Source organism: Rhinolophus hipposideros, assembly GCF_964194185.1.
Source record: "Rhinolophus hipposideros genome assembly, chromosome: 10".
In the NCBI taxonomy this organism is placed as follows: domain Eukaryota; kingdom Metazoa; phylum Chordata; class Mammalia; order Chiroptera; family Rhinolophidae; genus Rhinolophus; species Rhinolophus hipposideros.
The window spans coordinates 43,260,066-43,273,327 of NC_138056.1; the positions used below are offsets into that span (position 1 = coordinate 43,260,066).

The window sequence follows — 13,262 nt, forward strand, 5'->3', positions numbered from 1 at the left end:
AAATAGCTGACATAGGGAACTAGGAATAGGTTCATTTTAGAGGGAACTGGACAGGTGTCAGCCAAGTGACCCCACAGGCTAGCCTGTTAGAAACTCATTGCTATGTGAAGCTTCCCCAGAGCAAGTGGAGCAACTTCCCTGTAGAAGAAATGGCCCTCCCTAGACAGCGTGGCTTGTCACAGGGCTAGATTCACCCTGAGAGCAGAAAGCACATTCCAAAGGGGCTGATGGAAATAATAGGCACACGTCACAGGATGCTCTCAGCAGCCAGGAGCCTGGAAGTCACAGATGAGATGCAGCCACCTCTCCTGAGGCTCCAACCCGACCAGATCTTCTGTCAGTGACAATGACCCAGACCCTTGGCCTATGGGAGAGGAAGCCCCTCTGTGGCCAGGGGTAGCAGACATGGTTCATGACTGCTCCATGGATTTGGCCCCAGTAGGCCTGGATTGCTGCTCTGACGATGGAAGGGCAGGTGTGCCCAGTACATGGTGGTCATGCTCAACACAAATGGCCAGCCCCCACCGTGTCAGGAGCCCCAAAAAGGGACTGAGAGCATAGCAGCTCCGGAGAAATGTTTGGGCCTCTTACCTGGTTTCCAGTGATTTCTGTGGTAGCGGAGGTGGCCCCACTATGGGAGAGCTACATCTTGGAGGCATCTGTACCAGAAACAGAAGAGTCACTATAGAGGACAGTCACTGTTTGGAGACCACCCACCATCCTTTCCCCTTCTTTGGACAAGTCCTTTGGGGAGTTACATTTCTGCCTCAGGGTACAAGCAATGGTTGGCTACATCAATTCTTGCTCTTTTAAGACGCCAAGGAGGTAGGTGTACTCGAACAACCTGGGCCCACTTGCCTCCCCTTCCTGGGACAAAGCTCTCATCTTAGGAGCAGAGTCCTGACAAGAGAGTCCAGAGACCTCAATCCCTGGACTCTTGCTGCTCCTGCCCTTTTTGAACTTGGTCCTTCAGCTTTTCCTCTCATTCAGTGAGCCGCCGCACACCCTTTCAGAAACACTGCTTTTGGGCATAGGTTAGCCATAGTCGCTTTCTGTTGCTTGCAACTGGAATTAATATAGTCACTCAACAAACATGAGCAACATCTACTGCCTGCGAGACCCTGTGCTAGGTGTGGGGCGAGCACACCCCACATCAGGGAGGCTCATAAGTTAATTAGGACAAACGATCAATGTAACATGTCCTTATGGTACCAATGCCTACAACATAACATGGGGGAGAGATGGGAGGGAGGCTCTCTTGTTGGCGGGAATGTTAGGAAGGCTTCAGAGGGAAGACCACTTGAGCTAAATCTTGAGAAATGAGAATGGGCTCGCCAAGAAAGCAAGAGAAGAAAGTGCATCATAGCTGGCATGAACATGAGCTGATGGTGGTGTATAAGGACACGGTCCAACGTCTTCAGTACTGCACTGACTGCAGTACTGACTCTACAGTCCAGTATCCTTTTGGTCTGTTATAGGAAGAACCCTGGCATTATAGCACAGTTGTAAAAGCCTGGGCTTTTTGGTCAGATAAACCTGGGTTCAAGTTGAGGTCCTGTCATCTACTTGCTGTACAACCTAGAACAGATTACTTGGCCTCTCTGAGCCTCACCCTCACCAATTAAGGATCCTAATGGAGTGTCAAGAGGAGGAAATAAGGTGATCCATGTACAGTGCTCAGAGGTTCTGAGTATGTATCAGTTACTGCTATTTTATTATTGCCAGCAATCTGGAATGCTTGCTGTGACTAGGTAACCGGGTCACTGGGTGACACTTATGTTCCTTCCTTAATTAAAAGGGTTGAGCTGGACCACTAAGATCCTTTTCATTTTGACTGTTCTGGGGTTTCTCAAATCTTGTGGATCTTAGGCTGAAGCACCTTCTCTACTTGAGATCTGTATCTACAAGTTCATTTGCTTATTTGTATCTAACCTAAGTCCAGAGACTGATACAATAGGACCAAATTTTAAACAAGCAAAAAAGAAAGAAAATCTGTGTGCCTGTTATAGGGGCCAGAGGGGATGGCTGTGACATAGGAATGTATCGCTTCAAAACTTGCAGCTATCCCTCTAAATGAGCAAGATGCATCCATTTATTCAACAAATGTTTGTTGAATTCTGCTAGGTACCAGGCGTTATTGCAGTCCCTGGAGGAACAGTGGTAAATAAAGCAAACAACACCTTTGGTCTACGCTTGCATCGCAGAAAGGAAAGACAAAAAGAAACAAGGCAGGGGATTAAAAAAGGAAATTTCTACCCTTGAAAGTCTAGTATCCACTATGCAGTCCTTCCCGAGTGGAGCGCAGGCCTGTGCCTGGGCCCCCTGCTGACCTCAGGGCTCTCCCCAAGGCCTCTAGGGCCACTCCATTGATTTAAATTGTCACCTGTCAAGATTTATACCTGACAGGGGCCTGACTAGATCCTCCCCTGTGCTCAGAGGGAGCTCTTAGGGCCTGCTGAAACCCCACATCATGGATGGAAACACAGCACCTCTGGTTTAAATAAGTCTTCGGGGCCTTTATTTGTAGTGTTCCACTTCCTGAAACTTCCCTCCAGGTCTTCCTCATTGATTGAGAGACTTCTTTCTGAAGGCCCTGGAAGCAGTAATGCAGAAGAGATGATCAGTACGGTGTGATTTGTTCAGAAACCTATAATTGTACCTCAAAATTCTAACACTGTTTTTCCTTTGTGAAGAAGGACTAAGAAATATATAAAGGGACATTAAGAGTGTGATTGGACACATTCTTCAGAGCATCTGAGCAAGGGCTGCTATGAGGGTCATCTCAAGGTCAAAGGTCAAAGCTCACACGTGGAACAGAGAGAAGGCACCCTGTAGTATTCTTCTCCAACCTCCTCACTCCTTGGCCACAGGCAATCACACCCTGAGAGTGACTTGAGCCAAAATCCCAAAGGCTTAGAGAAAACAGGGCTGCACGTGTGCAGGGGCTGGTAGTGGCCTAGGCAGCAACCAGTTAGCCACCACCCAATTTGGGGCTCAGCTTCTTCTCAAGACTATGTAGCAGCTCAGCCAGAATCTGGGGTTCCTGAATACCCTCTAAGCAGCCCTCTTGTGTGAAACAGCTGCTTCCTCGGGATCTGTGATGCGAGGAGTCCACCCAGATCAATGGTATGAACAGTAAGGCAGGCAGCCTGACTCATGTCCCGCTGTGCCCATAAAAACATGAATGCTGCCTGCACATTGCATTCAGCTTGGGCAGCAAATATGAAATGCAAACAGCTCTCCCTGCCCTGTGACTTTCTGTGGCAACCCAGGCACCCAGAGACTCAAAGAAGCCTCCCCATTTCCCTGGGAGTCTGCTCAGGAGCTTTTAGATTCTCTAGAAGGTAGACAAAGAGGGCACTGAACTGATTTTTGGTTCAGGTTTGACTGCACTCACTGGCTCTAAGGGGTATCTGGGGAAGGTGCATAGGAGAGCCTCCAAGGGTGGGGGTTCCCAAAGGCTCAAGTTGAAGGCTTTATTTTCTTGGTGATCTGGATGGTTCCTGGGAGTCCTGAACTAAGTGCCATTTGACAAAATTTCTGGAAATCTTAACAGCTGCCCATTTCCTACAATTCAGGACAGTTTAACCAGATCTTTTCTCCAGCAGAGAAAAGGACATTCATTCAAATGAAGATGAATGTCCTGGCAGGAGTGCCCCGGGATTTAACACAGTAGCTGGAATACCTTTGGGAGAGAACGGTGGGATCCCCCTTGCTCTTACCTTGAGTTGCCCTCACAATCTCCTTTACCCTTCGGTACTGGTTTAACAGCCCCGTGAGCTCCTCTATCCGACGGTCCTGCCACAGTGTGAGAGCAGACATATTGTAAACACCACCACTGGTACCTCAAGTTAAGTTCATTTGGGGGCTCAGACTACATTCTGGGGCCCCTGGGAAGAGATGCCATGTGGAACCTATGGAATATTCCAAAGGGAAACACGGTCTCCAGCCCCCTGGGTTCTCAGTGATCTGTCTCCTAGGCAGCTGCAGGTACTCTTGCCTCTCCCTGAAGGATGAGTCCAATCTCTAACCATAAAACAACCCCTGCTTGACATAGCCTTCAACGGGCTGAAACATTTCCAGATGAAGGAAACTCACTGTCTCCCTACCTTCCCGAGGTAACCATTAAAATCTGCCTCTTGGTCCAAATGTCATCCAAGACTAAAATAAAGCTGTCTATTTATTTATCCTCATATCCCTGCCTGTTCCTTAGGCGTCTGAGGTTCCTTAGACAACAGAGGACACTCCCAGAGGGATCATTTCTTCTAGCAGAAGCCGAGGACTCGGGAGGCCACACTGAGTCTGGAGTAAGACAAACGTGGGTGTGAACTCTAGCTCTGCTGTCTCCTGTTACCTGACCTGGGGCAAAACTGCGTAAGCACTTTGAATCTATTTTGTCATCTGTAAAATGCAGGGCTGTGGTCCTCCGAACTGATGCTTGTGCCAGGTGAGTACTCTGTACTAAGAGAGGTGGTTATTTTAGGATTATACAGGAACTAGATGTGAAGAATATAGATGGCAGGGTAAACAGCGTGCTGCCTGGTGTCTCTATGATGGGTCTCTCACTGGATCATGCATGTGAGAGACTGGAGGACTGTTCTCGAGTTTTGCTATGAGTCTAATCAGTAACTATGACATTGGCAGTAACTACAGTGGTATTTCTTTCCCCACACCAGCAATGAGCAGGCATGGCTTTAATCTGTCTTGTAGAGAGTCCATTTGGGCAAAGTTCCCAGACATCAAAGTCAAAAACAGGTGGCTGAGGTCTAGTCTCTAGGAGGCAGAAGCCATTCTACTAACACATCCCCGAGTCAGTGGCCGGATGGGCATGGCTATGTCCAAAATATCAGAGACCAGCAAGGGTCAAACAGAGGCAGGGATGTCAGCAGGGAAAAGACAGGGCCACCCAATGACCATCTTACCTTATCTTCATTGGCAATAAGCAAAGTTTCCATCCCCATTTTCAGACGTTGAATTTCTTGGTCTAAAAGAATTTAGGCGTAGGAAGAATTATTTATATAAATGCAGGCAGCTATCCGCACATGCTAAGATGCTCCTCAAGTCTAAACTTGAGAAATTTCCGTGTGAAAAAATTACACATGGGCGTATTTACATCTTTATAGAGTCCATGGTGGTGTCTGGCATAGTCAGACTAATTAAATATTTATTGCACTAATAAATGAACGAACCTATCATTTTGTCTTTTCTTTATAGACATTTGTGGGGAAAAAAACAAAAGGCCATTTACTCCAAGGTGACACAGAGGAACCCAAAAATCTTTTATAATTAACATCTCACAAGAATATAGATGTTTATCTGTTATAACTTGAGTAGTATTATACATGGGCTGCAACTAGTTTTAGAGAAAAGCATATAGTCCTATGGATTGTAGCAAAGAATTTAAAATGAGAAAAAAAAGTCTACAGCTGAATGGAGACTACAAAAGAATGATTATATAAGAGTACTGTGTTTCCCTGAAAATAAGACCTAGCTGGACAATCAGCTCTAATGTGTCTTTTGGAGCAAAAATTAATGTAAGAGCCAGTGTTATGTTATGTTATGTTATGTTATGTTATGTTATGTTATGTTATATTATATTATACCTGGCCTTATAGTAAAATAAGACTGGGTCTTATGTTAATTTTTGCTCCAAAAGACGCATTAGAGCTGATTGTCTGGCTAGGTCTTATTTTGGAGGAAACACGGTACTTGGCTTAAAGTGGTATAATCAGAACTGACTAACAAATGTTTAGGTGCATCTATAAATATATTAAAACAAACTCTACTGTTAAGGAAAACAATCTTATTTCATCATAAATGTACAGTATTTCCCTATGGGTTGAGGGATCTGTTTCAGTCTGTGGTGCACAGTTCACCGCCTTCTCTCACTTTGGAACCAACAAGGACTCTCTTGACTTCTTCCCAAACTGGTCTGGAGAGCCAGGTCAAAGGCCAATGCCTAAAGGAGCTGGAGATCATTCTTCCAAATATTGGATGTCGAGGAACTAGCACAGAGTTTCCAAACAAGGACCTATACCCATGCCCAAAGTGGGTACACTGCAAAGAGCATAGGGGTGTCTATATAAGAAAAATACAGGTGGACAAGGAAACAAAAGTATAGGCACCCCATTTCCTTTTAGGATGCTTGCTACAAGCAACAAGAATAAAACAGATTTATGGACTTTGTGTAAACAGCTGTAAGGATTCATTTTCAGAGGAAAGTGCAGAGTGCTTGCTCGTCAACTTATGTTCTTGGCAACTGAAGAGCAGCTCTGTAGCCTAGTCTGTGGGGGAGGGCGGTAAGCCCCATATGAAGGCTGGCACACCTTGATGCTTTGGGCGGGATCCAACCTAAGCAGCAAATGACCAAAGGACCAGCTCCAGGAGGTAACTGATGATAGAATGGAGAAGGGTCTGGAAGGCTTACACAGATCTAAAAGTCATGGGTCAGGGAGTTCTCTGTCCAAGTTTAGTATCATAGATAGTCTAGGGTATTTTTTGGAGGGGAGGGGGCGAGCATCTACCTTAGGCTTGGCAGGTAGGTGACATACTCAATAACTTGGGAAGAGAAAGGCTTGGGAAGGGATTAGCATATTGGTGGCGTAAGCCACTGTTTCATGGCTACATGGCTTCCCCTCTAGCCAGGAATCCGAACTCAGAGCTAAGCAGAGCTGAGGCTGAGATGAGACTAGGTAATAAGGCCCATCTGCCGCGCTATATGAGCTCCCCCAGCATTGCTCTGCAGCCTGAGGTAAGAGGAAAAGTTGGAAGATGTGTAATCATTTTGTATACAAGGCCAATAGCTATAAATACGAAACACGTGGTAATAAAAGGATTTACCCTCTAGTGAACTCTTCAGGGACTATTTACCGTCCCGTCACCTAGTCGGTAAGTATTTCCTAGGAGACCACCATGGGCCGAACACTATGCTAGGCTCTGCAGACGTGGACTTAAACAAAACAGACATAGTACCCGCCCCAGAGTGAGGATGGCAGTCTATGTAAGACTCCTCCCCCGATATGTGACACTGATAAGTTATAAAGAAAACAGAAAGATCACTGACTGAGAGAAAAATAGGATTGGGGGCATCTACATGAGGTAGAGTGGCCAGGAAAGGTCTTTCTAAGAGGTAACAATTAAGTTGAGCTCTAACGGGTAAGAAATAACTGATCTGTTTCTGTAACCTTGGGGCCTTGTACGAGTATCAGACAGGTATCCATTAAATGACTGAATGAATTGCTAAAGCCTCCCCTTTGGTGATGACACAAAAACAGGTCTTCAATCAAGTGAAGGTCTGAAGCTCCAGAGGCAGCTGCAAAGAGCTTCAGTTATCAGCCTCATCTGAGAAAAGCCTTCAGAGGCGAGTCTTCTGGACAGGGGAGGGTTCGTGGCAATGAGTCCACGACAGAGCTGTGCTGTACAGGCCCACTCCTGGACACACACACCTACATCTCTTCACTTGGACTTGTTTGCACACATACATGCACTTACATGCACCTTAGTGCACCTACTCACACATGCACACTTCTATTCATAGACGTGCACACCCACTTACAGGAATGGACACAGGACTCAGGGGCAAGTGCAATCTGCCACAGTCAAAGCACTTACCTTTCTCTGCATGGTCACCGTGGAGAGCTGCAGCCCGGGAGAGCTGGCTGTGCAGACGCTCAATTTCTGCCTCCTTCAGGGCCACCTGCTCTTGTAGCTGGGCTACCTCAGCCTGGAAGGAAACAGGATCCATACCAGCTCAGAGGGATACCAAAGTATAAGGAAGTGCCTCACGTCAGAGCCCAGGGCCAATGGGTCCTAGGACATACCAGGAAATGAGAAGCAGAGGTGCCGGAGATGAGCAGTTAAAGGTGCACACTACCATCCCCACAGGAGGAGCTCTGCAGAATAAATTCATTCTTCCTGGCCATTCTGGCCCCGCCTACCACTCTGGCCCTCTCCCAGCTCTTCTCCTGCATCTTCCAACCTGACCAGGCTCTTTCCCTCGCCTGCCCTCTGTTCCTAACACCACTGAGGTTGGAGGAGCTGGGATTGTGTGCTGCCCTTGGTCCCGGGATAAACACCCTCTTTCTGGATGTGGTCTTCCTTTCCCCAAGATATTCATGCAACAGCACGTATACCATTGTAACAAATGCACGCGCCTTTCATTTTCCATCCCGTATGGGAAATACAGTGGAAATCAAACCACTACTGGTAGATAAAGAATGAGCCAAAAGTTCCCTTCCCAACCCTTTGTGCACAGCCACTGCCTCTGTCCAACCTCCAGGAACCTGTGCACGCTCACCCACATGTATAACCATAGAAGCATTCAGGTATGCTGAGCAGATACACTTCTGCAAATAAAGCAGGTAAGTACAGCCACACCAGTGCACACACACACATTCATATATGTACACCCATGGGCAGCTGCATTGGGTGGTTCCCATTGCTCTACTAAGAACAGCAGGTTAAATTTCACATGTAACTGTAGATGTGCTTGTCCATGCCTTCCCATACTCATTAGAAAATCAGAACTGTGTAGGTCTCCCCCCCCAAGAGGCACATTGGCTTTGAAGTCAAGCAAACTTGGATTCTCTCACTTCCTATTGTGTGACTTTGGGCAAATGAATTAACCTTCCTGAGTCTTGGTTCATTTATAAAATGGGGAAAAGAGCATTTACCTCATGGGGCTGTAGCAAGCATTAAATAAGATAATGGTTAGAAACAACTTAGCCTAATGCGTGGTAGGCAGTAAGTACACAATAAATGCTACTATTGCTGCTCTCATACTATTCCTTCTCTTATGAATAACTAGCTAGTTGTCTGAGCATCAAAACAGACTACATAACGGGTTGAGAACTGATTCCTGAGCCAGGCAATGGAGTATACAGCAAAGGCTTCTGCTTAGGCTGCACTCCTGCCAATTTCCACACAATAGGCCAGAAATGACAGGTGCTCTGTTATCCTGTCCCCACAGGTAGGAAGTCAACAATAGCCCAGAGGCCCTCTACTTGACCACGAGAACAAAGTATGTGCTATGGCAAGAGCCACTGAGGCTAGAGTGACCACAGGCAGAGATGGGCACCCTGGTTCCCAACAAGTGCTGGGTCTCCTTAAATCCAGGGACCAGCCCTATTGCTACTGCACTGCAAGGGAACGCACCTTTAGGGACCAAGAAGTTTTACACAGAACAATGGAGAACTTTCAAAACCAGTGAAGGTTTTCATTGCAGGAAATCAGGAAGGTGTAGAGGAAAGAGCATGAGTTTTGGAATGACACAGATCCAGATCCAAACCTTACCTTGGCCACTCTAAGCCTCAGTTTCCTTACCAGTAAAATGAGGATAATGAGTCAATAAACCTCACCAGGTTATTTTATGGATCAAATGAGAAAAAGTGTGCAAAGAGCTTGATACGTTGTGGCACGCAGGAGGTGCTCCACACCCGGTAGTTATTAAATAACCTTGGGATCTCAAAGGTCTACATGAGGAGAAAAGGAGCTTAGGTAATTTAGAAAGAAAAGAGTTGTTTGGGTTCATGAGAGAAAGTGGTATGTACAACTTCAAAGGTTTCACCAAGACTGTATTTGCCTGAGTAGAGCATCAGGACAGAAGGTTCTGACATATTTGAGAAAAACAGTGTTCCTACAACTGGTGACTATGAAGCATAGTGCATACAAGGGTATAATTACATAAAAATAAAGCAGTAGATATATGGATCTGGATTGTCTATGGTTGGTGCTGACTAGCTGTAAGGTCTCAGGAAAGTTACTTAACCACTCTGTGCCTCAGTTTTCTCATCTGTAAAATGGTGAAGCAAATTATTCTATATTCATACAATAGAATATTATGTAGACTACAGACAGCAAATATGTTCAGAGTTTTCTTTTAAGAGCATGATACAAAGTTGTATATAAATTATCAACACCAGAAATTAAGAGAGTGAGCGAGAGAGAGAGAGAGAGAGAGAGAGAGAGAGAGAGAGAGAGAGAGAACTTAAAAAGAGAAATGCCTGGAAGGAAATATTAATAGTGGTAACTCCTACGTGATATATGAATGATTTTTATATCTTTTCTGGTTTAAAAGTTCTCTATACTGAATATTATTGTTTTTGTAATCATTAAAAATTAACTTACAGAAAAAGATAAAACAAAGTATAATACAAGCGAGAAGTTAAGAAAACTCCAAGAAGTGAAAATGAAAATGCCTGCAGGGGCCATGTGGTAACCTGTAGGTGACGCTGCGGAAACCTTAGTGAAATGGCAGGTGTGCGCCCCACCTAGGGGCAGCCCTGCCCAGCCTCCCTCAAGCAGAAATGCTGCTCCGGTTGTGAGAGCTACCTACCCTACACCTCACTACCCCGGGGCACACTAACTCTGCATTTTTATGTGAAATATCCTCATACTTAAGTGACAATTAATTAGACATCTTTAAATACAATGTTCAGGCCAAATAAATAAATAAATAAATAAATAAATAAATAAATAAATAAATTGGTGGGTGGATTCCAACCCATTCGTTTTAATCTCTGCATTTCAACTATTAGAGGAAACGGAGGAAGAAACCAAGCGGGGAGGGGAAAATGCTGTTTCACAAAAGAAGTTACCCTCAGTGTCCTTTAAATAGCAAACCTCCGCAGTTCAACAGAAACATGATTTCGTTTTTTAAAATGTTCCAGGCACACGTTATTTGTTTAGGGATATATTCATTGCTGCAGAAAAGCGTGCCTATTTTTAAAAACTGATTATTAGAGGGACGGTTACATTTGAAACGATGCAGCCGATCTACCGTTGGTTCATCTGCCTTAGCGTTTGTCACTCATTCACTTACTCACTCGCTCCCTCCCTCACTCACCCCTTCTTGGCCCAGTGTCAGCTGGTGGTGGTACAGGACATGGCAAGAGGAAGGAGGCTGAGTTATTTCAGTGTCTCATAAGCTCGTGCACCATCTCCATGAGAAGAGCCCTCCTAGATCAAAGCCGCCTGCTGAGCAATGTGGCCACTGTTGCATGTGCTCCCAGTAGGGTCAGTTTCTGCATTTTTCCAGCGTAGGCTCCTGCAAACCCCAAGTCTGGACACAGACTCTCTCTACCGGGCCTCAAGGCCTCCCCATAAGCGTCAGAACCGCCTTTTACCTTAGTGGCCTTCAGCTTCCACTCATACTGATTCCGTTCATTTTCCAGCTCTTCTACCTTGATTTTGAGGTGCCTGAGTTCTTGCAGTAACTCCTACAAAGATAAGAGAGAAAGAAAAAGTTCTGATGGTTACCGAGCAGGAGATGGTCCCGGGATCTACAACCATGGCTAAGCTCATGCACAGAGGATGGGGGGTAGGGAGGTGGGCAGTGCTCTACACTCTGGCTCAAATTGTTAACCATGGTCCTTTTTCAGGAAAAGCTCTGCAGCCATTGAAAAACAAAGACCAGGAAGTTCTTCACATGAGAAAGAGAAAACTCTCTGCTTATTTTTAGAACCTGTTCTGCCTGCCCCTTTCTGACATCTGTCTTCTGCGGGGTGTGCCCACATCATGCACAGTTGGAGCAGCACAGGTAGGGCTTTGGGGCCACAGGAACAGAGGTGTGGAAATGAGGCCGCTTCTTACAAAGGAACAAGAAGCAGGTGAATGGGGAGCATCTCTTCATGCTGAGGGTTGAGCAACACAGAGGAGGGGTCAGTGGTCCTGAAAGGCTTCACAGAGAAAGTGACAGCCCGCAGGAGAGAAATAAGACACTAAGGTAACAAATGCTAAGTGCCAAATGTAGAAGCCAGACTGGCTGTTCCAGTTCAGAGGAAGGGGTTAATTTGAAGAAAGGAGGGAGGGAGGAGGCATCTAGGGAGAGGATGGGAGATGGGGTCAGGAAGATAAGGTGGGGCTCTACTATAAAGGCTTTTGGATGAGCGTATAAGGAATACTGATGCCATTCTTTGGGGATTAGGGAGCCAATGAAGGTTGCTAAGTGGGGAAGTGATATTTAAAGAACTTGCCCTTGAGCTGGAATTCAAGCCCATATCTTCTAACTCCAAGGCTCCTACTTTCTAAACTACCCCTTCAGTGAAGATGACACCACTGAGTACCCATGTCCCAAACCAAGTTTCCCTTAACAGAAAATTGGTCCTGCTGGCTGGTTCCTGTCAGAAAAATTAGCATAAAAGCAATCATTTCCATAGACTTTCTGAGCTCCAGACTCATCTAACAAACTTCCTACTTAACCTATCTGTGTGGATGGCACACAGGCTTCTCCCAAGTGTTGCGGCCCAAGTAGAACTCTTAATCCCGCCTCTTACTCATCCCTGTCTCATTAAATGACAGCTCTAGCCACTGAATCACATGTACAGAACCTGGGATCCATTTTTGGTATCGCCTCCCCCTTTTCCCTTATACATACGTAACTCATCCCCAAGCCTTATTAACTCTACCTCTCAGGACATAACCTGAATCTCTCATTCTCTTCAACTACTCTGGTCTAGCAAATCGATTGCTGACAGCCTGCACAGTCTCTTCATCGGCTGCTCCTCTGTCACTTTGCCCTTCTTGAATCCACTGACCCCCATGACATCTGGGGGAACAATACAATGAAAACATAAATCTGATCCTGGCACTCCCCTCAAAGCTCGTATACTTTCACCCATGACCTCAGTCTAGCCTCCTCCAGCGCCCTGCCTGCCTCTGGGTAGCCTCCAGTCACAAGGAATACTATTTAGTTTCTCCTTCTGACATGGGCCTTCACACATGCCATTCCCTCTGTCTGGAACTATTTGCCAGGTTAACTCCTGCCCACCTTCAGGCCTCCCTTAGCAAAACTATCCCAACCTCCACACTTTATCAGGTGCCCCTGCCATACTCTCCCACGGCATCCTGTGTATCTGCTTTAAATATTTAGTGGTATGATTACTAATGGCTAGATCTCCTATACTATGCACTCCTTGAGTTTTGCTAACCTCTGGCACATAGTAGGTATGAATTATTTCTTGATGAATGAACACATGAAATTCAAGTCATCCTTTAACTGGCCTGGAGTGCTTTGCATTCTGAGACAATGCACCAGAAAGTTACACTGCTTACACTTGAATTTGGTAGGGTAATTTATTAATTTTCTTATAGTGGAGGTGAGCATTTGTCGATACTCTTTTAAACTTATATAATTTTACTAACCAATGTCACCCCAATAAATTTAATAGAATTTTTTTTTAAAAAATGTCTTCCAAGCGAAGGTTATTGCATCCCTGATCTGCAGCATTCGACTTCTCGGCCTGTTGTGGCTTGCAGCCGATCCA

At 45.6% G+C, this 13,262-nt stretch overlaps 1 protein-coding gene across 18 annotated transcripts in view; it reads right to left on the minus strand.

Annotated features, from left to right (window-relative positions):
* PPFIBP2 (PPFIA binding protein 2) overlaps positions 1-13,262 on the minus strand; it is a 124,007-nt gene that overhangs the window by 17,845 nt on the left and 92,900 nt on the right. For all 18 annotated transcript variants that reach the window (XM_081063414.1, XM_081063412.1, XM_081063400.1 and 15 more), the window contains 6 exons: positions 11,124-11,216; positions 7,612-7,723; positions 4,923-4,984; positions 3,723-3,798; positions 2,490-2,593; positions 592-659 (listed from right to left, as the gene is read on the minus strand). In XM_081063414.1, coding sequence (XP_080919540.1) covers positions 592-659; positions 2,490-2,593; positions 3,723-3,798; positions 4,923-4,984; positions 7,612-7,723; positions 11,124-11,216 — 515 coding nt within the window. The remainder of the gene's footprint in view (positions 1-591; positions 660-2,489; positions 2,594-3,722; positions 3,799-4,922; positions 4,985-7,611; positions 7,724-11,123; positions 11,217-13,262) is intronic.